Below are 23,859 nucleotides of genomic sequence, written 5' to 3' on the forward strand. Positions count from 1 at the left end.
CTGACTGTCATCTGCCATACTAATGATAATAAACTTTATTTGTAGAGCACCTTTCATTCAAAAATTTGCAGCTCAAAGTGATTTACAGCAAGAAAATTACATGGAATAAGTACTTCACGTAAAAAAACGGATATGAAGGAACATAAAAACATGTTAAAATATATTTAAAATCAAAATGCATAAGATTAGTTAAAATTAAACACGAGACAACTCATTAACTTGCATAAAAGAATGTTTCCTTTTAAGTGTGTGAAAGATATTAGTTCATTGTTGATTCATTTGAAAGGCAGGTGAATTTTATTTATTTTATTTTAATTGTAAGTGAAATACCATCGTGATAAATTTCCGTCGGTGACATGCGGACGGCTAAAAGCGCGAGCGCCGCTCAGTCAGTAGTTCCAGCTGAAGAAGTTCAGGCCGTCTTCAATGAGTTGTAGTCAGCCTGCTGTAACGTTGTGTGTCAGTGAGACCGGTTACAGGAACTTTGTAGAGACGCTGTGTTCATGTACCGAGTCTGACTGTCTGCACTGTGAACAGCAACGAGCTGGGAAGAGCTTCTCTCTGCAGTCGCTGGGTGGCGCTGTGGAGCCGCCTTTCAGGTGAGCCCTGTTTCTTTTCCCCTTTGATAAGGCCTTATCAATGTTCAATGACATGTCTTATCAATGGAAAATAAAAAGCCTTATCAATGTTGTTGATTTGTTGGAGATGTTTGTTTACATTGAAAAAAGTATTAATAAGAAGTAACTGATGTGATGCATCTCAATAAAATGAGAGTTGATGAATGCAGATCTGTGAATGGTCCTCTGACTGTGTTGCATCTGAAACACCATTCACAAAAACAGAATTTATTTTTTAGACACAAAAACATGAAATACAACTTAGCATTGAATACCAAATCACAGGATATCATTTATGAACCAAAACACCTGAACTTTCAGGTAATTGTCATGTACACACATAAAATGTCTCATGCATTTTGGGAACTGCTGTATTTTCTGTGTAAATGTTGACAGGGCACCACAACCCAGTTTTCAATAATACATCCATATAGAGATATTTAAATGCTTGAAAGTGCTCATCTTTGAGATCAATCAGGCCGCCTACTGACCCGCCCACTCATGGATGCACAGCTGAGTGGGTGTGGCCTGTCAGGCTGGCTGCTGATTGACAGAGTGGGCAGTTCTGTGATTTCAGAAGGATTTATACTATGTAGTACTGAAAAACTGGCATGTTTATTCATGATCAGGAAGTCACTTATTAAACTCACCCCTCTTCTAACGAGTTGTGTCTGCCTTTAAAATCCGTCAGCCCACCTTTGAGCGGTCGCTCTGCATGGACACTGCTGGCTGCAGGGACGTCTGGCCTCTGCTGCGGGACGCTGAGTCACATGGAAGAAGGTGACAAACAGACATCACTTGAACATTTTGGCCAACCGGGCTAATAAATGCTGCAACATGACCAGCCAAGTGGAAGCAAAGACCATCCTTTAAAAACACCTGAAACAGTCTGAATAATTGGAAGTCACTTCATCTTCAGGAGGGTTGAAGTGGCCCTTTAAATGCTTTCTCTGCATGGACTCACTTTCAGAGAGTCTCTGCTCTTGGATCCCAACGATCACACGTACAAATATTAAGGCCACTGACCCCCGACAAGAACGATGGAGCCCAACAGCTAGGACTTTTTCAAGGGCTTTCTTTAGGATGAAAAATTCCTATGTAAGTTGTGCTTGGTAGAGGTCCCGGTAGAGGTCCCAGTAGAAGTTCCAGTAGAGGTCCCGGTAGAAGTTCCGGTAGAGGTCCCGGTAGAGGTCCCGGTAGAAGTTCCGGTAGAGGTCCCGGTAGAGGTCCCGGTAGAAGTTCCGGTAGAGGTCCCGGTAGAGGTCCCGGGAGAAGTTCCGGTAGAGGTCCCGGTAGAGGTCCCGGTAGAAGTTCCGGTAGAAGTTCCGGTAGAGGTCCCGGTAGAGGTCCCGGTAGAAGTTCCGGTAGAAGTTCCGGTAGAGGTCCCGGGAGAGGTCCCGGTAGAGGTCCCGGTAGAGGTCCTGGTAGAAGTTCCAGGAGAGGTCCCGGGAGAGGTCCCGTGTCCTGCAGCTTCAGCAGCTCGGATGCTCCAACCTGGACTTTTGGCTTTTGGTTGTGCTGGTCATCAAATAACCAATCACAATCAGACTTTTCAGGAAACTAAACAGTTGAACATTCATGTACATAATTTAAAAAGAAAAAGGAATAAATGCAACAGATATGATATTTGGAAAAGATGTGATTTGAGTTGTACTTTTGTTCTGTAGTCTTTATATCAGTTTTGTGTTTCCTGTTTTATTTTGAAACACTTGTGTGTCTTCACTTCCTGTCCCCTGTGATTGTTTACCTGTTTTCTCTGCTCCTTGTTGTCTCCCCCCTTCTGATGTATTTAGTGCTCCTCCTCCCTGTCTGTCCCTGCAGTCCTCAACTTTTACTTTAACATAACAATCCGTTACCACGGTGATGGTTGAGTCCCCTTTTAATACAGCCAATGGTTTTCGCTCCTTTACTCTTCAACCAGCTGGGACAGACTGACATCCATCTTTATGAACAGTCTCTGTGTTGACATGAGCAACAAAAAGAACATCCCTTTCTGTCATCTTTCATTTCCAATCCCAGTCTGACAGATTATTTACAGCTGCAGCCGCATGCTGTGAAGCTGCTGTTGAACTGTAAACTATGCAGGCTCCCTGCAGGCCACTCAGCTGGCAGATATACAGCTGCAAATACTGCTTCAACCACAGTCTGAGTGCAGTTAACCACTATTTTGAAATTAATTATGAAAATAATTATGAAAATAATCTTGATTAACAAAATTATGATCTGAATAATCAGACGTTATAACAATAAATTGTCAACTGTAAACAGTTTGAGTGTCAAAGTCCAGCAACATTCGACTGGATGAACTGGATCCGAGTCCAGAAGTCACTTATCAGCTTGTTTTTTTAATCTGTGTGAAATGTTAAAAATTAACTTGATCACCTAAAGAGCTTTCTGTTGGACTACATGAGCTTTAAAATCATTTTAAATAAGAAATATGTTCATGGGTGCATGAAGTAATGAACAATAGTAACGCCACATGTGGTTCTAAACCTCCACCATGATTTTACATTCATTCTTTTACTTTCACATGTCACAACAAGTAATAATCATTTAAACAAAACTATTATTTATGTAAATATGGACCACAGTATCTTTCCACGGTGAGATGAACCTGCTGCTGGGACAAATGAACATAAACGACAGAATAGAGAAAGTGGTGAAGCATGAGTCTAAAGCCTCTGAGAACAAGAAAATCATTAGATTTAAAATAATGGTTGAAATATTAGGAAATACACGTTTAATACAGGATGATCCAAGCAAACAAAGATGAAATAACATTATTTTCATTATCACGTATTCAACAAATTTATTCACAAACAACAATATTTCTGAGGGAAACAAATGTGAAAGACTCAAATAGAATATTCAAAGTTAGCAGCGTTACATATACTCACGTTGTTTCTGTGTTTGTAGATCACGTGTCCTCGCCAAGGTTCATTAGTCAGTGCTTTGTTACTGTGGGCTGGACTCTTCATAGTCACTGTCAATACCAAAGACTACATCTGACAACCAGAACTGGTGGAGCATGAAGAAAACTGTAATCATCATCACTGTAATAAAGAGCAGCCTTAAAGATTTACAACCAGGGAACATCCTCATCATGCCAATACTAATGATTTATTTAAAGATTAAATGAAATATTAAAATATTATTTCATAAAATAAAAATGTAAAATTAGATTAAACAGCTTTTTGTGAAAAAAAAATCAGCAAAACATCGGATACAAAGTGCCGTTCAAAGTAGCGAGGCCTGTTTTCTGGAGCACAGACTAAATAAAAGGTATGAAAGGGTCGTCGGGACCGACCAGACAAACAGCCATTGTTCGCGGTGTGCGTCGCCCTCCAGGCCGCCGGGGGGCAGCGTCGCCCGCACGAGTCGATCTGTCAGCCGCCAAAACGCTCATTTCACAGAAGGAATATTTTTCTTTTCGGAAGGAGATCCCGACAAAGCGGCCCTATTTCTTTTCAGCTAAAAAAGTCCACAAATCTGAGATCCGACGATGTATGCCAGGACAAACACCGGCAGCGCACACGGAGACTTTCAGGACAGAAACGGAGTGAACTATGTGACGTCGACGGAGTCTTTCGGCCACTGCTCTCAACTGTTCTGGAAAAAGGACCCGAGCGACTCCGGAGTAAGAAAGCTGCTGTCTCCGCCGTTAGCTAGCCAGCCCCCGCCGACATCAGCCGCACCGAGCGGCCGACGGAGCGACATTTTGCCGACGAAGCGGGGCGTCTTATTCTCCAGCTGGTCGTCGGTTTCGTGTCCGCGGTGCTGTTTGAGCACCGGCGGGTGATCTGAAGCTGCTAGCTGGGTCACAGAGCGACGCCGTTAGCATGTGGCTAACGGAGCAGCCGTCATGCTGAGCGGCTCCCGGCCTAGTTTGACTTTTAGCTCCGAGCTAAGTGGCTGCTAATTATTCCGTCTGTCCCGCTCCGCGCAGAGAGCAGCGGTGTCCCCGGGCCGGCTGGTCTCGGTACTCCGTCTTTGTTGTGTTGTGAGAAGCTAACGGAGAGCTAACAGTTATGAAATGACCGTTAACGCATCACAGAGCTAACGCTGCTAGCCCGTCGGACCGAGGCGGGCAGCGGGGTCCGGACACAACACCGCCCCGCCGACAAAAGCACCTTTCTGTCGGATAAAACCGGTCTGTAATATCACGGAGCACCGGGGGAGGAGGGGGGGCGGGGGGGTCCGCGGATCGGTGACCGCAGCAGTGTGTGCACGAGGCCTGTAATATTGTTAGCGAGCAGCGCAAAGTAAACACGGCGGGGCTGTCCCGGGGGACGGCGGGGCTGTCCCGGGGGACGGCGGCGGATGACGCCCCGCGGAGGACTCTGAAAGCCCCTTTGTGATGCCACACTGCGTTTCATTCATGCAGCTCTCCGCCGACAGATGATCTCAGCGCGCACCTCCACTTGCCCGTGGATGGGGTGTTTTTGGCCTCACGGGCTGCCGTCACGTCACCATCATCCGCTGGCTCCCACGTGCAACTGAAGCCAACGTTTAACTCCCGTGTGTCTGCAGGATGTGAAACGTCCCGTTGCTTTGTTGTAGTCCCAGAAATCTGTTATTATTTGGGTTCTGAATCACTTCTCAGAGACGGTTTCTAGCTTTTATCCACATCCTGACAGTATTTACCATAAATAGTCCTCATCATAGTTTTGTCTCCGCAGCTCCTTCACAGCTGATGTGTAAACAAAAACTACTTGTGGCAGGAAATGGCTGCAGGCCAGTGACATGCAGTTGTTTTCCTGATTTTTAAATTACTAATTCATCACTAAAGTGTCGCGCCAGATGTTGATGTGTGTGGTTTATTTTTGCTGATATTTAAACAGGTTGCAACTCAGGAAAACAAGTTGTACGTTTATCTGCAGAAGTTACTGGTGGACACAAAAGTTGTTCTGGTCGTGGAGGATGCTGGGAGTCGAGCCTTGAACTTTGACCTGTGTTTGAGTTAGTAGAGAAGCTGCTTCGCTGTGCGTTGCTGTATTTGCTGGTGTGCTGTTTTTTATTGGCAGCAGGCTTCTGATTGTATGTCGTATATGTGCGCACGTAGCAGTTCTTCTATGTGTGTATTTACAGGCATTAAGATGCTTTCTTCATGTTCAGGGTGTCCACAGGTATTTATTCTCTCAAGTTTGTCAACAAACTAAATGAACTTGTCCTAAGAAGGATGTTTGAAAGAGATACAGTGTGATGACGTGTAAAATCTGGTGCAGGGAGAAGCTTGTTTACACACATTACTGAGGGTGATGCAGATTCAGTGTCGGTCTCAGAACGAGTTATTTTCAAATGATCGCGAATTACGTCAGATAACTGCTGGTGCAAATGGCCGTATTGGACTACTGAGGCAGGTTTTAAAATGTGAACACCGTTATACAGAATATTCTAAATGTCAGTGACTCGCTGACGTGTGCATGTTGTTCACTGTTTTCCTCTCTCATCACAGCCCAGTTCGACCATCAGCTGGTGCGATCAGCTCCCCTCGTCCTCCGCAGCCCTCTCCAGCTCCAGCCTTTCCTCAGCGTCACTCTCCAGCTCCAGTCTCTCCTTGGAGTCCCGAGCAGCGGCACCGGTGCCGCCGCCAGCGACGACGGCGCAGGACGACATGGAGTCAGACGAGAGGCCGTACGTCTGCGACATGTGCACCTGCGCCTACAAGCACGCCAGCTCCCTACTCAACCACAAGCTCACCCACAAGACTGGAGACTTCAGGTTCGGGACTCTTTGGGTTTGACCAGTTAAATGCCTGAAAGTGTTGCTTCCCTTTTGTAGCCTCTGACCTACAAACCGTTTTTCCACATCTCAGGTGCGACTTTTGCAGCAAGCCCTACACCAACTACATGTCCTTGCGCAACCACATGCGAATCCACGGTCAGAAGCGCTACATGTGTGACCTGTGTGGGAAGGCCTTCCGCCTGGCCCGGTACCTCCGTAACCACCAGAGGATCCACGACGACGGGCCGAATCGTTTCGACTGTCCCTCCTGCTGCAAGAGCTACAGGACCATGCTGGAGCTGGCGCAGCACCGCTGCACCGCGGCAACGTCCAACCAGGTAGGTGTGTCGGAGACGGTGCTGCTGACGCTGCGGCCTTCGTCCGTGTGGATAATAGAACACGTCAGTGAGAGTCACTTCGAGTGCTTTCGGTTTTAAATTTGAAGGTGATGTGATGTGGGATTTCCATTTTAGGTGTTTTTAGATGTGTTTCTGTTTTTCTTCCTAATGATCAGTAGTCACAGAGGCTCCATGATCTCCCTCCACGGCCGGCTGCTCTACTTGTTACCAGATGTTTCTCAAACAGGAGGAACTCGTGGTCGTTTTCACCGGCGGATTAACAAGAAAAACGGCAACTGAAACGTTCCTCTATCTTTTTTTTTTTTGCTCGGTCATGAATGAACAAATCTACTTCCACATTTATTTATTTTTCTCGGCCTTTCAGTCTTGACACAGCAGTAGATTTCAGCTTTAACCTTTTAAGATGAAAGTAAATAATAGCACTTTTATTGTCTATTGTTCGTCAGTCATGGGACAGACAATTCAGGGATATCAGCCACAAATACTTTTTTTCTATTTTTCATCATTTTAATGTTCACCTCCCTGTGAAGTACTGTTTTTAGTTCTTTAGTCTAAAGTTTGGTAGAAGTTGGTCACCGTTATTTAATTACAGCTTCATTTAAACATTCAGTGAATGTGATATGTTGGTTTAGAGGCATAAAGGACAGTCCGAGGTGTCTCGGTTAACCTGCGTCCTCGTCCTGCTGCTCTGAGTCCGGACCGCCGTCAGCGCTGCTCTGCAGGCGTTGAGTTGTAACCTGCAGGAGGCCGACAGCTTGTGCTGTGCACCGACTTTTTAAACTTTAATGTTGAGGTTATTATTAGACTGCTCTCCTCACCGGCTCCGCTGTTTCTGCTTGACATCAGTGTTCAGGTGTGTAATGGAGGAAACAAACTCAAACCCTCTCAATATAGGAAGTCAGAAAACTCCCTGCAAACAATGTGCCACTGAAATGAAAATGTAGTTAACAGATGAGCTCACAGCTTTTTCACAGAAGACATATTCTGGAAACCAAATGAGTCACTAAACGTTGCTATTACCTGGCGACAGATTTGTTGGATTATTTAAAAAATACTACGAGTCTTTCTACATCTACAAATCCAGTATTAACACCACTAATGCAGCACTAATAGACAGGGTGAGTGTTTCCTGTGTGAGGCTGATGAAACACTGATGTCCTCCCTCTTCTCCAATTGATTTCAGCTCTCCGTAACATTTAGTTTGAACAGGACGGACGTGTTTTCCTCGGTGAATGCTGCTCGGCCTGAGTGACTGTAGGAGGAATGAACTGAGCATTAACATCTTTAATGTCCTGTCGGATCCATTCTCAATTACTTTTTATATTTAAAAAAACAAAACTTTTTAAACCAATGTGCAGTAAAAGAGGAAGAAGATCAACCAGAAACTATTAAATGGCTTTTCTGGCAATTTTTTTTATTATTATTATTATTATAATACATTCATGACGGTCAGGTGGGGAAGTCTGTGTCCGACCTTTTTTCTCCTTTAAACCAGCGATCCGACATTCACAATCACTGGATGTGATGTTTGTACCTCTCTGTAGGTCCGTTTTCATGTAGTACACAAACATCTGTGGCACTTTTCATAAGAACAACAAAGTCCAACACGGCGAACGCCTCCTCGGACCATGAATGCTGATGTTGATCAGAAATGTCCTGAAAACTAGAGACCGTGAACCAGAACCAAACAGGCTCCTCTTCAACAGCGTGGACTCCCACAGTTAGTCACACTTTCTTTCTGTCACAGTTTGACACCTTCAGCTCAACAGTTAGTTTTGTTTTCACGCGATAACACTGAGCAGCGCTTCTTATGACGAACAGAGCTGAATGTGTTAAAGTAGCAGGATACGTCTTCACAAATGTTATGATGGAGCCTACAGATGTGTTTCTGTAGATCTGAAGTCTCTGCAGGGGAAACATGTGGATGTTGATGTGCTTCGTGTTGATGTTCTGTATTAGTTGCGTGGTTGAAGTGTGTGCATGTAGCGTACTGCAGCATGTTCTCCTGAGCCTCTGTCCTGCACTGCAAAAGGTCCTGGCAGGGTTAGACCAGGGTTAGACCAGTGTTAGACCAGTGTTAGACCAGGGTTAGGCTCAGTTTAGGGTCAGGGCTCAGATGTCAGGCTATCAATACATTTCAGCGGATTTTACCCACAAGTGTAGTAATCCAAACTTGTATGCATGTGTATCTGTGTGTGTGTGTGTGTGTGTGTGTGTGTGTGTGTGTGTGTGTGTGTGTGTGTGTGTGTGTGTGGGGTTGGTTCATAAGAACCGGTTCAACTGCCCGTCCTGCTTTAAGAGCTACCGAACCATGCTGGACCTGGCCCAGCATCGCTGCAGCGCCGTGGCCAAAAACCAGGTTGGTGTGAGCGTGAGTGAGCATGTGTTGTGTGTGTGTGTGTGTGTGTGTGTGTGTGTGTGTGTGTGTGCGTGCGTGCGCGTGCGTGTGCCGGCAGGTGTAGTTGTGAGGAAGGTGTCTTAGATGTGGTGGTCAGGATTAAAATACCATTAAGTTTTAACCTGCTGATGCAGCAAGGCGTCGTTCTTCTTCTGCTTTAAATCATTTCGACACGTGTAGCAGCTCAACTGCTGTCCCTCCTCACCTGTCCCTCCTCACCTGTCGTGTGTGTGTGTATATATATATATGCGTGTGGGTGTGGTGGGGGGTGTGTGTGGTGTGTGTGTCTCCTGTTACCATGGGACTCCACTGGTGGCGGCCTGATTTCATGTTACATCAGATCCAGGTGATGCATCCTGTGGTGGAGCGTTACATCTCGAAGTAGTTCAGGTTCAGCAGACGGAGGACACGTCTTTACAACTTGGGTCTTATTTCCTCATATTTAACTTCCAGTATTAATGTGAATAGACTGATGTACCTAAAGTCTATTCTCAGGGATTATTCAGTGGATGTTGCTGACCTGCAGGCGTCCACAGGTCATGGATGAAAGTGAAGGAAGACGAGCATTAAAGGACAGTTTCACAGGTTTTCATGTCTGCTTTGCAACATTACTAAGATGCTCATATGCAGATATAGTTTCAGTAACAGTAGAAGTTTGACTCTCACAGCAGCAACGAGTCACATGGACAACTTGGGTTCAACAAAGCCAGGATATCTTTGTTATCTGGTTTAACTAAACCTGATAAATGAGATTGTACTAAACGGTCACACTGAACTGCTTATGAACTCGCTAAGGGGCGGGGCTTGTAGCATCTGACCAATCACAAATGTGGACAAGTGTACTGACGGCAGAGCAAAGATCAAACTGTAAAATCAGCTGCTGAATTATGTAAGGTCAGCTTGCAGAAAAAATAATATCCCATCATCAGAGTTCATCTGACTAATTACAGTTTATTACATTAATCTGCTGATTAGATGATTCTCGTGGTGTCTTTGACAGTTTCAGTCTGAACGTTTCACCTTCAGCCCAGCGATGGCAAACAGAGACAATAGGAAATAAAACAATTCAAAGCAGTAGGAATGTTTACAGTCACATCAAGTGTTCAGAGCTTCAGTTGGTCTCTGCTGCTCCATCGTTCAGAAACGGTGTCTCTGAACGCCGTCCACAGAGACCGTCTCCCTGTTGGCGAGCTCCACGCCGTCTTCTACAATGTCGTCCTAAAAATTGATTGGTCAGCAGGCACAGCTTTTACAACGTTTTGTAGGTCTGCAGCGTCTGTTACCATGGCGATGTAACTTGTGTAAACTAAACTGATACAGATAATGGTTCAAACCGCAAAGATAAGACCGAAGTTGCAAAAGCAGATTTTTTTTTTATTTTTTTTTTTTATTTTTTTTTCCCACGACGCTCACCGTTGGAGGTTTGAGGAGACGAGTTCAGAGTTTTGAAATTCATGTCAGCAGAAATGTGGAATTTGTCAGGACAGGTTGATGAGGCAGGCATCCTCGGTAGTTTCCATGGTTACACCGAAGGGACCAGATTGGAGTGGACAGGTATAAGCTTTAGCTTTAGTAGAATTGTTTGAGGTTTTTGTGCGTGCGTGTGCGTGTGCGTGTGCAACGTGACCACTCCATCCCCGCCTACTGACCGGTTTAGAGAGTGACAGGCCAGTGAAACAGACCTGAAATACAACAGCAGCAGACTGTCATCTCATTCATCCGTCACCTCCTCCGATCTGTCTGATCTCACCTCACTGCCATCAACATGGTGCACCATGACGGACTGTGTCCTCCTGTCTCTCTCTCTCTCTCTCTGTCCTCCCTCCCTTCCTCCCATCCAGTCCGGTGGTGGTCGTCGGTCCAATTACTCCAACAATCATCGTCGTCAGCAGCAGCAACAACAGCAGAACAACGCCAACTCCTTGATGCAAGCGCAGCACGGAGGACACGGCCAGCAGGACACTCTGCCCTCCCACTGCGTCTCACCCATGTCCCAGGGAGGCGGCCAGTCGGTGTCTGACCCCCACCAGGTAGGCAGGAGGACGTCCTGGACCGGCGCCGGGGAACCCTTCCCGCTCTAGTGTGGCGTTGTTATCAGCGTGTGTGTGTGTGTGTGTTCCTGCAGGGCCGTCCCAGCTCGGTGACCTCTCAGAGCAGCCAGCAGAGCATGAGGAGCTCGTCCTCCAACAAACACGTGTCCTCCTCCAGCGCCACCCCGTCCTCCTCCTACTCCCTGCTCCAGCCCCTGGTGCCTGAGGTAAAGGAGATGAGCTCGGGATACACTAGGCTGAGCGCCAACCCCATGGTAGGAGAGAGCACCGCCACACACCTGCCGTTCGCTGTCCGCCCGCCTCCTCCCCTGTCTGCCTACTAACCCCTGGGGAGAGGCACTGCTGCTGTAGCGCTCCGTGTGTCCACCAGGGGTCTCCACCTGCAGCTGGAAAAACAACACACATCCCTGTTTTCAGGAGGGATTTGGAGAGTTTAAACCTCAAAAACTAAAATGTGGTTTGTGAAGTACTGTTGGCTGCAGAGACACCTGGTGGACGCAGTCAGAGCTTCTTTTAGTCTGCTGTTTTCTTTAAACTGTTCTGGAACACACAAACACTTTCCTATTTCAAACCTTTATGACAACTATTCCTTTGATTTGCTGCTGTTTTCTGATAAAAACAAAACAAACAGGAAGTGGATGGTTTCCTCTTTGTGCTTCTAACAGACCTTCTCATCCAGCCGTCTGAGTTTTATCCTCGTTGGTTTACAGTTTGAAAGTCCGACAGCATCCGTTCAGCTTCAGGAGGTCGTAAACAACAGCTCAGTTACAGTTTAAACCTCATCAGTATTAATAATAATATCTTTATTTGTACAGCTGGTAACCATTCAAAGTTGATTTCTGTTAGGATTTAATCATTTAGGTTTTTTTTAATTAAACACCTGGTTGAAATAATTTAATTATCTCCTGTGTGTGTGTGTGTGTGTGTCGTGGTCCTCGTCTTGACTGCTTGTCTTCATCGTTATGATCCAGATGTTTTCTGTTTATTTTGACTGAATAAGACTTTTGTCATTTCAGCATCGATTCTGACTCAAACAGGAATTTAATTCAAACCAGCGTGTTGTTATTAGTTATTAGTTATTAGTGCAGCTATCACTGTCACTCACTGCATCCAATGAGAAGGATTCTTCATGTTAATAAACAGGTTGTAAAAAAGAAAACCAACAGACTAAAACTCAGCCGGCGGGAGGGTTCTTCCTGTGGGCTGTGACCTTTGACCCTCTGCGGCGGTAGGAGGCGCTCTAACACTACTAATGTGGGGCTGTGCTGCTGGCTCGTTCATACCTTCACTAATCATAGACACATTCATCATGTTGTCGTTTGAGCTCGCTGTCATTCACGCACACGATTCACGTTTTTGTTTTTATCAGTCGAGTTCCTCAAAACTTCAAGTTTAAGTTTCCTAAACGTTGTGACGTCGTGTCGACGGGAGGCAGCAAGCGTCCGGACGAGATGCGTTCAGGAACAGAACTGAGCTGCGGGTCAGCTTCTGTTCCTGAAGCACCAGAGTTCAATAAACAGTTGTTTACACCGCAGAAAGAAACATTACAGGACCTGTGCAGACATGAAGGATCTGTTCTGTTTATAAAAGTGTTCGTAGCTTCAGGTCTGTAAAATGGTTCTGATCCAGAAGTGTCTTCAGCTGCAATACCACCGAGTGCCACTAGAGGTCGGCTCCAAAAAGCCTCCTGCTCCATAGACTCCCATTCAACTTCTCTCATCAAATCCAAAGTGAATAAAATGTGTCCATCAGTTATCTCGGTGTTGTTAGCTAAAGTCACTCCTTCTTATTAGTTTTCTGGAGGTCCATCTGAAAATAATCCCTCATTCATTAGAAAAGAAGATTCAAGAAGACCTGTTTTTGGGGGCGTGTCTGTTTGATTGACAGGCCTGTGGTGCAGTCAGGTTACAGCTATCGGTGGGCGGGACGTAGTATCGTCAGGTTTCCAATCAGGTCAGTCAGATCCACCGCTGGCTCCTCCCCCAGCTCGTCCAAATATGGTCACTTCCTGCTCCAAACCGCTCCGAACTAGCAAAGATGGTGACGGACAGAATCAGAACTGGAGGCTTCATAACGTTCACAAACCAACGATGACCTCACTGATGGTTTGTGACATCACTGATGGTTGGTAGAAACACATCAGTTGTCTCCGTGGTGACCTGAAGCCGTGTCCCCTGCCTCGTTAACACCACCGTAGTGCCCTGGAGCAACGGCTCCAGCAGAGCAGCTCAGCAGGTCGAAGCGTGAGACTGAAAAAAAGAAGAGCAGTGAAATGAACACAATCATATTATTTATGAAGTGTTGCTCCTGATTTGTGTCTGCTTATCGCGTTGGTCAGTGTGGTCTGTTTTTTGTTTTTTTCACCTCATCCACCCGACCTCCACCAGCGATTCTCCATCTGTTATGTGACTGATGTTTATGTCTCCTGATCTCTCATCTGTTTCTCCACTGATGACACTTTTCTCTCTCCCCGACCCCCCCCCCCCCCCGCCCCGACCCCCCCCCCCCCCCCCCCTCACCTCCCCCCTCCAGCCAAAGCACCAGGACACTTTCTCTCTGCCCCCCCAGCGGCCCCTCACCACCATCAACCCCATCGGCCACTCCCTCCATCCGAACGGCGCCCCCCACGCTCAAGCCCTCCCCCGTGCCCCGCACCATCCAGGCGATGCCCTGGGAGCAGCGCTCCCTCTACAATCAATGAGACTCCAGGGAACCGAGCCCTGCCCCCATCAGGTCGCGTCCACCACCACTGCCCCACACACCCCCCTCCTCCTCCTTCACCCCTCCCATTTCAGATTCAGCATCATGGACGGAGGACTGCCGAGCGCCACCCCCCCTCCCCCCCCGCCCTCCTCTGGACGTTGTGTTTGGACCGGAGGAGGCTCCACTGAGAACTAGTTGAGATTGATTACTGAGTAGTTAGGTTTAAAACGATGTGTTGCCTTGACCCTCATGTATGATCTATGCCATGTACTGGATATAAGTTAAAATGTCTGTCCTCTCTAAGAGTTTATGTCCCATCCTCCTCTCCAGCTCTAGTTATAAAATATCTATCCTCCCTTTATGAATAGTGCCCCTCCCCTCCCTCCCTTTTCCATATGTTAAATGAACCAGAAGGCTATTTTTTATTGAGAGTGTTTCAACCCTGAAGGATTTACCGAGCGCCCCGTTGTCACCGTAAATGTGACAGAATTGATATGTTTTTGAACATAAATCCCGTTTTGTTTTGTTTTTGGAGTTCGTGGAACAGACAGAAGGGGAACATGGACTTTTTATTTTTATTTTTTTTTAACCCATTCGACGTTCTCCAGGAGGAACATTGTGTATATTGTGTGTTCGGAGGTGTCATTGGTTCTGAGCGCTGCTGTGTGTTGTGGAGACGCGACCACGGAGCGCCCCCTCTCCCCTCCCTCCCCCCTCCCTCCTCCGAACACACCTGTGAGAGCGCCCGTCTGTGAACCTGCATCTCTGCTGGTTTGTGGTTGTTGTAGTTTTAATATGTCGGTGGGGAAGATGGCGGTGAACGTTTCCCTCCTTTTGTTCCAGACTGTTACGATGTTCGTTCCTTTCACGTTGGTTTGCAGCACTTAAAGGTGAGTGCCGTAGGATTATTCCCGTCTCTGCTGTGCTCCCCTCCCCCTCCCCCTCCTCCCCCTCCCCCTCCCGGAGCTGTAAAGATGTAACATTGCCTCCCCCCCCTTCCCCCCTCCCCTCATCACATGATCACCGGTGACTTAGCAGCAGTACTTTGGGCCTCTTTGGATCCCCAACACGGCTGCATCTGGAAGCTCCAGGGGCCAAAACCCAGTCTGTCCTCGGCTCCGACTCACTCACCCCCCCCCCATGACGGATGATGTCAACAGAGGGGGGGTAGGGGGGGAGTCAGTCAGTCAGTCAGTCAGTCAGTCAGTGAGCAGCCAATCACAGCCAGCCAAGTAAACCCCTAAAAGATGAAGAGGATTTAGTGAAGCGGTCAATTTGATGAATAACACTTAACTCCGGATCCAGTTTGTAGTTCTGCTAGTTTTATCTCGCTAACATGGTGTTCATGGAAATACCCACGATTCTACTGACATTGTATTTTCTCTTTTTAAAGTTGTTTCTATTTTTATTCATGACATGTTTTCATTGTTGCTTTCTCTCTCCTTGTAAAGTGTCTTTGAGTATTTAGAAAAGTGCTATACAAAATAAAATGTTTTATTATTATCACCATCCGTGCTGCTTTTCTTGTGGAGAACAGGGCAGGAAGTCCCGTCCCGGTTCTTTAAGGACGGAGGCAAGGTCAGACAGAGGTCAACAATGAAATGTGCTCAGAATACATGAAACATCTGAAGACTGGTGCCGGAAAAAGCTCCAGAACCAGGAGGGAAGGAAAGAAGTGGACCCGGAGACACCACGAAGACACCACGAAGACACCACGAAGACACGAGTCACCTGGAGGAAACGGCAGCTCGGCATCTTCCTCGTTTCATATTTACAATAAAACAACTTAAAAATAAGCTTTCAGATGCAGAGTTTATATTCTCTTTATATTCTGCTCGTCTTCCTCGTGGACAGAAGTGTGTGTGTGTTAGTGTGTGTGTGTTAGTGTGTGTGTTTGTGTGTTAGTGTGTCTGTGTGTGTGTTAGTGTGTTAGTGTGTCTGTGTTAGTGTGTCTGTGTGTGTGTTAGTGTGTTTGTGTCTGTGTTAGTGTGTCTGTGTGTGTTAGTGTGTCTGTGTCTGTGTTAGTGTGTCTGTGTGTGTGTTAGTGTGTCTGTGTGTGTGTTAGTGTGTTTGTGTCTGTGTTAGTGTGTCTGTGTGTGTGTTAGTGTGTTTGTGTCTGTGTTAGTGTGTCTGTGTGTGTGTTAGTGTGTTTGTGTCTGTGTTAGTGTGTCTGTGTGTGTGTTAGTGTGTCTGTGTGTGTGTTAGTGTGTTAGTGTGTCTGTGTGTGTGTTAGTGTGTTTGTGTCTGTGTTAGTGTGTCTGTGTGTGTTAGTGTGTTTGTGTCTGTGTTAGTGTGTGTGTGTGTTAGTGTGTTTGTGTCTGTGTTAGTGTGTGTGTGTGTGTGTGTTAGTGTGTTTGTGTCTGTGTTAGTGTGTGTGTGTGTGTGTGTTAGTGTGTTTGTGTCTGTGTTAGTGTGTGTGTGTGTGTGTGTGTGTGAGAAAGAGATGCAGGACTCAAATCTGTTTTTAAAATTTGGTTTGAAAAATCAGCCTAATGTTTCACTTTTAAATACAAAACTTACATTTAAAATAATATTTCAAATATTCACGGTGTGATTTTCTCCCGGAACTTCGGTCTTTCGTGTCCAGCAGGAGTCTGACGTCACCGACGGCTGCTGCTTCCTTTTTCTGAGGATACTCAGACAAAAAGAGCAGAAGTGGGTCAGAGAGAAATTCTGAACACGTATCGGATTGATCAGAACTACTTAGAAACATGTGAAGCAGGTATTTTCTGACATGAGACCGAATCTCAGAAGTCTGGATCTAAATAACCGAAAAACATGAGAACCGACTGATCAATAATCATCATAAAACCATCTTTTACAGAAACTGGTGATTCTGTTCTATAAAAACCTTCAGCAGCTGATCTGAGGTTTAACAATAATTAATAAATGTGGATTCATTGAAGCGCAGCTGTCATCTGGATCATCTAATGACCCACTTTAACCCTCCCGTACTCCTCAGGTCAAAATGACCCGCAGCTGTGTTCAAACAAGTTCTGTTTTATTTTCATATTTTCTGGGATCGTTGGGTTTCTTTAAAGAATGATGACCAATGATCCCAAAAATATAAAAATATAGAAATAAAATAGAACTTGGTCATTTTGACCCGAGGACTAAAGATGTCCTGTCGGGACTCTGGTGGTTTCTGATGAGGTGATAACCGGCACCGGGAGACGTCCGGTTCGGTGGATTTATTCTGATCCGGTTCTTCTCTGAACACAGAAACCGGTTGGAGACTTTTAATAGCACGAGTGATGGATCAGAATAAAATGAAACGACAAAACTAAAGTCTGCACGTGTCCATTCAAACCCACTCTATCGATTATTTGAACACACGGCGTGCACGTGCCGGGAGCGCGCATTCTCACTCATCTCCTGCAGAAACCGATGAGCCGGCCCGCGCGCTATTCTCTGCCCGATTAAAGATTCTGAAGTTCGGGTCCGCGCGCCCCTCCGGTGCGGATCACCGTGAATTAATATCCACATGTAGGTGGGCGGGGCGCTCGTGGTCTCCGGTTGCCGGTTATTGATAAAAAATCGTTCACCTTTTCGATGGCCAGTGTTTTTCGAGGCCTCGCGCATCCAGCTCCGGTGTCACACCGGCTCAGAACCGGCTGCTTGTGTCGGTGTCACGAGCCGACCGGCGGACCCTACGTGGATTCAGACGGCGGATGATGCACGTGGTGACGGATTTAATAATCGGATCCATTTAACAAACCGGAAACCGGATGGTTCCGGTAGAACGGGCCTAAAACACGCCGCTCGTGAGCGAAGAGCGCGAAATGAAGTGACTGATTTTATATGAAAGCAGGTTCATGTTTTCTGGTGAAAATGCGAGTTTTGATGGGATTAATAATTAAACCACACGGAGGCCTTTTATTAAAGAGACACATGAAATCAGAGAGAAGCGATCAGTGACGTCACAGAAGAAAATATCACCACAAATTTATGGAATTGAAATTAATTTTCTTTGAACTAAAATTTGTTTATTTATTATTGTTTATTTGGACCCCCTGGTTCTGGTCCGGTCCAGCCCGCCGCGCCTCTGCGGGCCTCCGCGGGCCTCCCAGCTGAAGGCCCCGCTCGTCCTCTCTCAGGCCCGGTGCAGCAGCCCGTGGCGGCCTCTTGGTGGCGCTAGTGTCCCGGACAGGAAGAGACAAGCAGCTCTGCTTCTTTTCACTGAGCTGTTTTATTTACAACCAGAACCAACAGCTGATGGAGGTCCAGACGTCCTGTCAGAGCGGGTCAATACACCTGATATGTGTCGGTACCGGTGGAGGAGGAGCTGAGCGGATCAGAGGTGGACTGAGATCACGGTGTTGGGCGGGTTTGTGGTCCCGCCTCCATCCGGACCGGCCTCGTTGTTTTTTAAATGGACCTCTGAATGGTGCTGCTCATCAGATTAAAAACGGACGGAATCTTTGGATCTTTGTTTCGTTGTTAAAATAGTTTCAGAGTCTGAAGATCAAACTCCAAATCAAAAGAAAAACATTAAAATAAAGAATAAAAAATAATATTGAGGAACATTTCCGCGTGTCATCAGTTTTTTCCCTTTAAATCATTGGGCCTCTGAACGACCCCCCACCCCCCCCCCTCCCCCCTCTCTCCATTTTGTGTGCTCTCAGCAGCAGTCCTCGCGCGCTCCGCCACATGACGGATACCGCACCATTAATTTGATCGAGCTCGTGCCGGTGAGTCCAATTCTCCATCAGTTAAACCCTCCCCCCTTTTTTTTTTCTTTTTTTTTATTTTTTTTAATTCGTCTTATCCGAACCGGCCGCAGATGGACCGGACCGGACCGGACCGAGGGGTTCAGGTCTGCAGTGAACTGGACTTAGAATCCGTTTTTTTGCGGAACATTTGATTCATTCGACCGAATCGAATAATCGACTATATTCCGTTGCGCCTCTTTTCTTCTGCCCGGACCCACTCCGACATGCGGTCCCGTGCAGGAATCAGATGTTCAGATGTTTCTGTTTCTGTAATAAAACTCGAACATCGTTCGCTGCTGTCGGTTTTCAGTTTGACTTTTAGTTTGATTGAAGCTCTTGTTGTGAAATCTGTTCTGATCTCAGCTGTTAAATGTTTCTGCTCAAACTAGTTCCATATTTCATATCATTTTATTTCACACGTTGACCACAGAAACTTCAGCAGTTTCATCATCAGACAGAAAAATCATTTTCAGTTTTCATTCAGCTCAGAACTGCATTTTCATTATTTAAGGATCTTTTTTCTTTAATTCTTCAAATCATAAAATCAACTTATCAAATCTCTGCTACATATTTACAGATGAAATGAACGAACAGTCACTGGAATTATTCACATTATATTTCATAGTAGGACACTCTTCACTATGACTTTATTTAAACTTTACTAACACTACTTTAGACTTTCAGCACTTCAGTTTGTGGCCTTTTATGAACCAGTTTCATGGATTATCGTTATTATTTAATCACAACTTGTTATAAGTGAAGCTGCTTCACTGTCGGAGAACATCCTGTTTCCAGACGTCGGCGCAGGAAGTCGACATTTTATTTAACGTGAACACAATAATTAAAGAGTTCATTTTTTCCATCCAACATGTTTGAGGAACTTGAAGTCATTTGACGAGGACGACGGGGGTGTGCTGCACAACCTTCAGTGGGTTTCTAGATTCATTTTGGGGTTTAGAATTTAATTTATATATATCATTTTTCGATTTACATTTTGAGAGGTAAACATGCGTAAACAGTTTCACTGCTCGGCTTCTCCGGGTTTAAAGGAAAAGGTGGTCGTCTTCTACGGGAGGTCGGAGTCACTCACACACTTCCTGTTTTTGTACAGAAACCTTTTGGAAATGAACAATATTCACATGTTGGGAGTTTTTAGGTTTTTAAGTGAGGAAGAAGGATTTTAACTTTTAAATTCCTTTCCGGAGTTTCTCTAGTGGGATCTTAAAGTGTGCGTGGAGGTGCTGAACAAGTCAGAACGGATTTACAGGGTTACCAGTTTACTCGTTTTTTGATCCAGTCCTCTTTAAAAAAAGAAAGAAAAAGGTTTGCCTGCGTTTTATTTTGAACTGAGAGGTGACCCTCAGCGGTCAGTGGGCGGAGCCTAAAGTCTAAAATGAATCCCTTTTGTTTGTTTGTCTGTGCAGCTAGTTTGTGTTTGTTCCAGTTTTATTCAAAATATAACAGTTTAAACAACAGTTTTAAGGTGTTTAAATGTTTAAGTGAAGAATATTAAAATGAGCTGCAGCCCTTCATGTTTATCCTTCAACCGTTTTTACCGTCTGCAGATATGCAAACAAAGCAGGTGAAGAGGATTCTTTCAGACTTGCGTTGATATATTTTAGTTCAGTATTAACTGTGAACTTAAAGCAGAAAGTTCCTCTTGCTGTGTATTTTTATTGATATAGTTCATTTAAAGTTGATGTGATTTCTGAGAGGTCGACAGAATAAATGTTTTTGATTTGTTTCTCCAAAGGTGAGCCGGCCATCTTTGGAAACACTCGCTTTAAAATCTGAACTCGAGGTTCTCTTCCTGTTTTTTCTCTCCTGTGTTTATGTGGTTAACGAAATGGGGTTGAAAGCTCTGGAAAAGCAGGTAAAACTCAGTAAGAAGTCCGACCGGCCTGAAAACACAGCAGCTGACTAAACAACGTTTCCTGCAGGTCCGTTTAGTCGCTGGCATCAAAATGTAGTTTGAATTCTTTGTTTGTGTTTGTGTTTGTGTTTGTGGGCGGAGCTTCTCCTGCCGAACAGCTGTTGGAAAGGAACTCAGTGCATTTACAAGTACAATCAAGTGCAATTTAAATGTGCTTGTATTTTTCCATTTTCAGCTTTGTTTTACTGAAACTCATTTATTTGTTTAGTTACTTTACAGATTCAGATTCATATAAAACATATTGAATTAATCAGCTTTTAAAGTAGTCCAACGTTTACCGTCTGCTTCCACAGCGATTCATCCAAATTATAATCCTGTTCTAATAATAATATAATTAATAAGTGGACACATCAAGTACACTTGAATATTAATTATTTCACTGAAGTAAATTTATGAATAAAAAACGTGTTGTTTCTACTGTTACTGGATTAAAGACTTCCTCCATCACGACTACCTGCAAAGCTTTTATGTTTAATTATCTGATGATCAACTCAACTTTATTTATTCCATTTAAATAAATCAGTCAGAAACGTGTTTCCAGAAGAACATATTTTTTTCTGAAACGTAACTTCTTCACAGATTCCTGTTGGCTCACGTCCGACAGTTACATCCCATAATGTACACACAAATAATCAATAGAGGGGAACGCTGGCACGTCTATATTTACAGGCTCAGACTGTCAGCAGCCCGACGAGTCACATGACTACATTTTCCAGAGTGTAAAAGCGGACAGAGAGGAGGTCAAAGGTCACGTAGAAGAGATAAGAGGAAGAGTTGGAAATCATTTAAATACACAATCAACAGATTTCAAACTGCAGACAGGAGGAGTGCTGGAAGATGACGGACTGTAGAGGCAGCGTCTGGACGAGCAGCTGATGGATGGAAGATTTTAGAGCCTTCAAGTACAACCGTGAACCATCCGTCTGACCTCATGACCTTCAGGTGGAAAACACAACAACAACTAAACTCTTGCTTCTGGCCTCCGGTCACTCTGACGGCATCGTGCTGCAGACGGTTGTTTCTTCCCAGCAGGGACCTTAAATTAAAGGACAAACTGCAGGAAAAGTCTCCTCCTCCAACTAACAGCTGTCCTTCATGGTTTCAGGACAACAGGAACATGTCAGGTCGGATTCTTTAATGTCGGGAATGAAATCCTAAAACTTGTGTAATCTTTGCGTTAAAAGTCACATGCTGTGACTGCAGCGGGAAGTTTACCTGGAAGTAGTGAGGTCACATGAGGAGGGGGGAGGGGGAGGGGGAGGTAAACATTAACCCCTGTTTCACTCAGCCTGTTTGTCTACTCCTCTCTTGCCCCCCCACCCCTCCCCCTTTCACTACCCTGTTTCCCCACAGCATTTGACCTCCGCCTATCAACCCCTCCCCCACCACACACACACACACACACACACACACACACACACACACACACACACACACACACACACACACACACACACACACAGGAGGAGGGGGTCTTGTGATGCAGTTTAAAGAGGAAGAATTAATGTTGGTGCAGTTTAACTAAACTCTGGTTTTCATTTCCGTTATTTCCTTTTACACATTCGTAGCTGAACAAAGTTTGAAGACATCAACTCGGCTTCTTTGGGAACTTTCTCTTTTTTTCTGTTGCATTAAACTGAATATTTGTTTAGTTGTAAAAAATCAACTACTTTCACACATAATGCATCAAAAATAATCCAAATACATAAAACACTCGAAAGGGTTCGTCTTTTCAGCCCAAACTTCATTTTCACGAGTTATTTTTAGTCTGCTGCTGATTCCATCTTCAATGTTTCTCATCTCTACAAACGTGAATAAAACTTGTGCAGAGAAGAGGAGATCCGGCAGGTTTTCCCGGTTGGTACAGAAGACAGCGACTCATCTGGTCTGTTGACCACCAGCAACAAACACATCATCTCAGGATGGAAAACTAACCTCAAACAAATCAAATTAAGGTTGAATTCAAGAAAACTTCAGTGGTGATAAATCCTGCTGGCTTCTCTGCTAAAGGAGCCAAAGATCAACATTGTTTATTAGTTTTATTGCTTCATCAGGAAACCTGAAAAAAAAAAAAAGATGTCCATAAAATACAAATCTGTGATTTTTGTTGGACACAAAAATATTGAGTAAAGAATTTTAATCTTGAAGTTTGAATTAATGTTCGCTGGCTAAAAAGTCTCAGAATAGGTTGTTTAATTTGACTCCTGAATCCCAACAATGGGGGGGGGGGGGGGGGGGGGGGGGGGGCAAGGGAAAGGCTTGGTGAGGAAGAGGAGGAAGAGGAGCTACCCTGAGGAACCAACATTAATATTCTGATTTGGCATGAAGAGCCTCCACACTGTTTTTATTCTTTCAGGTCACATACGTCATAATTCAACACGTCATGATTTAATACGTCATGATTCAACACGTCATGATTTAATACGTCATGATTCAACACGTCATGATTTAATACGTCATGATTCAACACGTCATGATTTAATACGTCATGATTCAACACGTCATGATTTAATACGTCATGATTCAACACGTCATGATTTAATACGTCATGATTTAATACGTCATGATTTAATACGTCATGATTCAACACGTCATGATTCAACACGTCATGATTTAATACGTCATGATTTAACACGTCATGATTTAATACGTCATGATTTAATACGTCATAATTCAACACGTCATGATTTAGTACGTCATAATTCAACACGTCACGATTTAATACGTCATGATTTAACACGTCATGATTTAATACGTCATGATTTAACACGTCATGATTCAACACGTCATGATTTAACACGTCATGATTTAATACGTCATGATTTAACACGTCATGATTTAATACGTCATGATTTAATACGTCATGATTCAACACGTCATGATTCAACACGTCATGATTTAATACGTCATGATTTAATACGTCATGATTTAACACGTCATGATTTAATACGTCATGATTTAATACGTCATGATTTAATACGTCATGATTCAACACGTCATGATTTAATATGTCATGATTTAACACGTCATGATTCAACACGTCATGATTTAACACGTCATGATTTAATACGTCATGATTTAACACGTCATGATTTAATACGTCATGATTTAATACGTCATGATTCAACACGTCATGATTCAACACGTCATGATTTAATACGTCATGATTTAACACGTCATGATTTAATACGTCATGATTTAATACGTCATGATTCAACACGTCATGATTTAATACGTCATGATTTAATACGTCATAATTCAACACGTCATGATTCAACACGTCATGATTTAATACGTCATGATTTAATACGTCATAATTCAACACGTCATGATTTAATACATCATGATTTAATACGTCATAA

At 44.6% G+C, this 23,859-nt stretch overlaps 1 protein-coding gene and 1 long non-coding RNA gene across 4 annotated transcripts; one reads left to right on the forward strand and one right to left on the reverse strand.

Moving 5' to 3' along the window:
• Nucleotides 1–53: 53 nt before the first annotated feature.
• On the reverse strand, nt 54–4,065 carry LOC138215286 (uncharacterized). Its single transcript, XR_011179717.1, has 4 exons — nt 3,925–4,065; nt 3,515–3,635; nt 1,268–1,378; nt 54–818 (listed from the first exon to the last, which is right to left on the reverse strand). It is a non-coding gene; the product is annotated as an uncharacterized lncRNA (long non-coding RNA).
• A 54-nt stretch (nt 4,066–4,119) lies between these two features.
• LOC138215285 (zinc finger protein 646-like) lies at nt 4,120–15,361 on the forward strand. Of its 3 annotated transcripts, none has more exons than XM_069177365.1 (7): nt 4,120–4,254; nt 6,073–6,338; nt 6,433–6,679; nt 8,970–9,059; nt 10,940–11,128; nt 11,224–11,403; nt 13,682–15,361. In XM_069177365.1, the coding sequence occupies exons 1-7, from the start codon at nt 4,120–4,122 to the stop codon at nt 14,045–14,047; spliced, it is 1,473 nt and encodes a 490-aa protein (XP_069033466.1). In that variant the 3' UTR covers nt 14,048–15,361. The 3 variants fall into 3 exon arrangements, with proteins under 3 accessions (XP_069033466.1, XP_069033467.1, XP_069033468.1); XM_069177366.1 differs by having other exon boundaries at nt 11,224–11,355; XM_069177367.1 differs by lacking the exon at nt 8,970–9,059.
• Nucleotides 15,362–23,859: the final 8,498 nt, after the last annotated feature.

This window comes from Embiotoca jacksoni, unplaced genomic scaffold (assembly GCF_022577435.1).
Source record: "Embiotoca jacksoni isolate LCO1_2020_lvr unplaced genomic scaffold, fEmbJac1.0.p SCAF_71, whole genome shotgun sequence".
Lineage (NCBI taxonomy): Eukaryota > Metazoa > Chordata > Actinopteri > Embiotocidae > Embiotoca > Embiotoca jacksoni.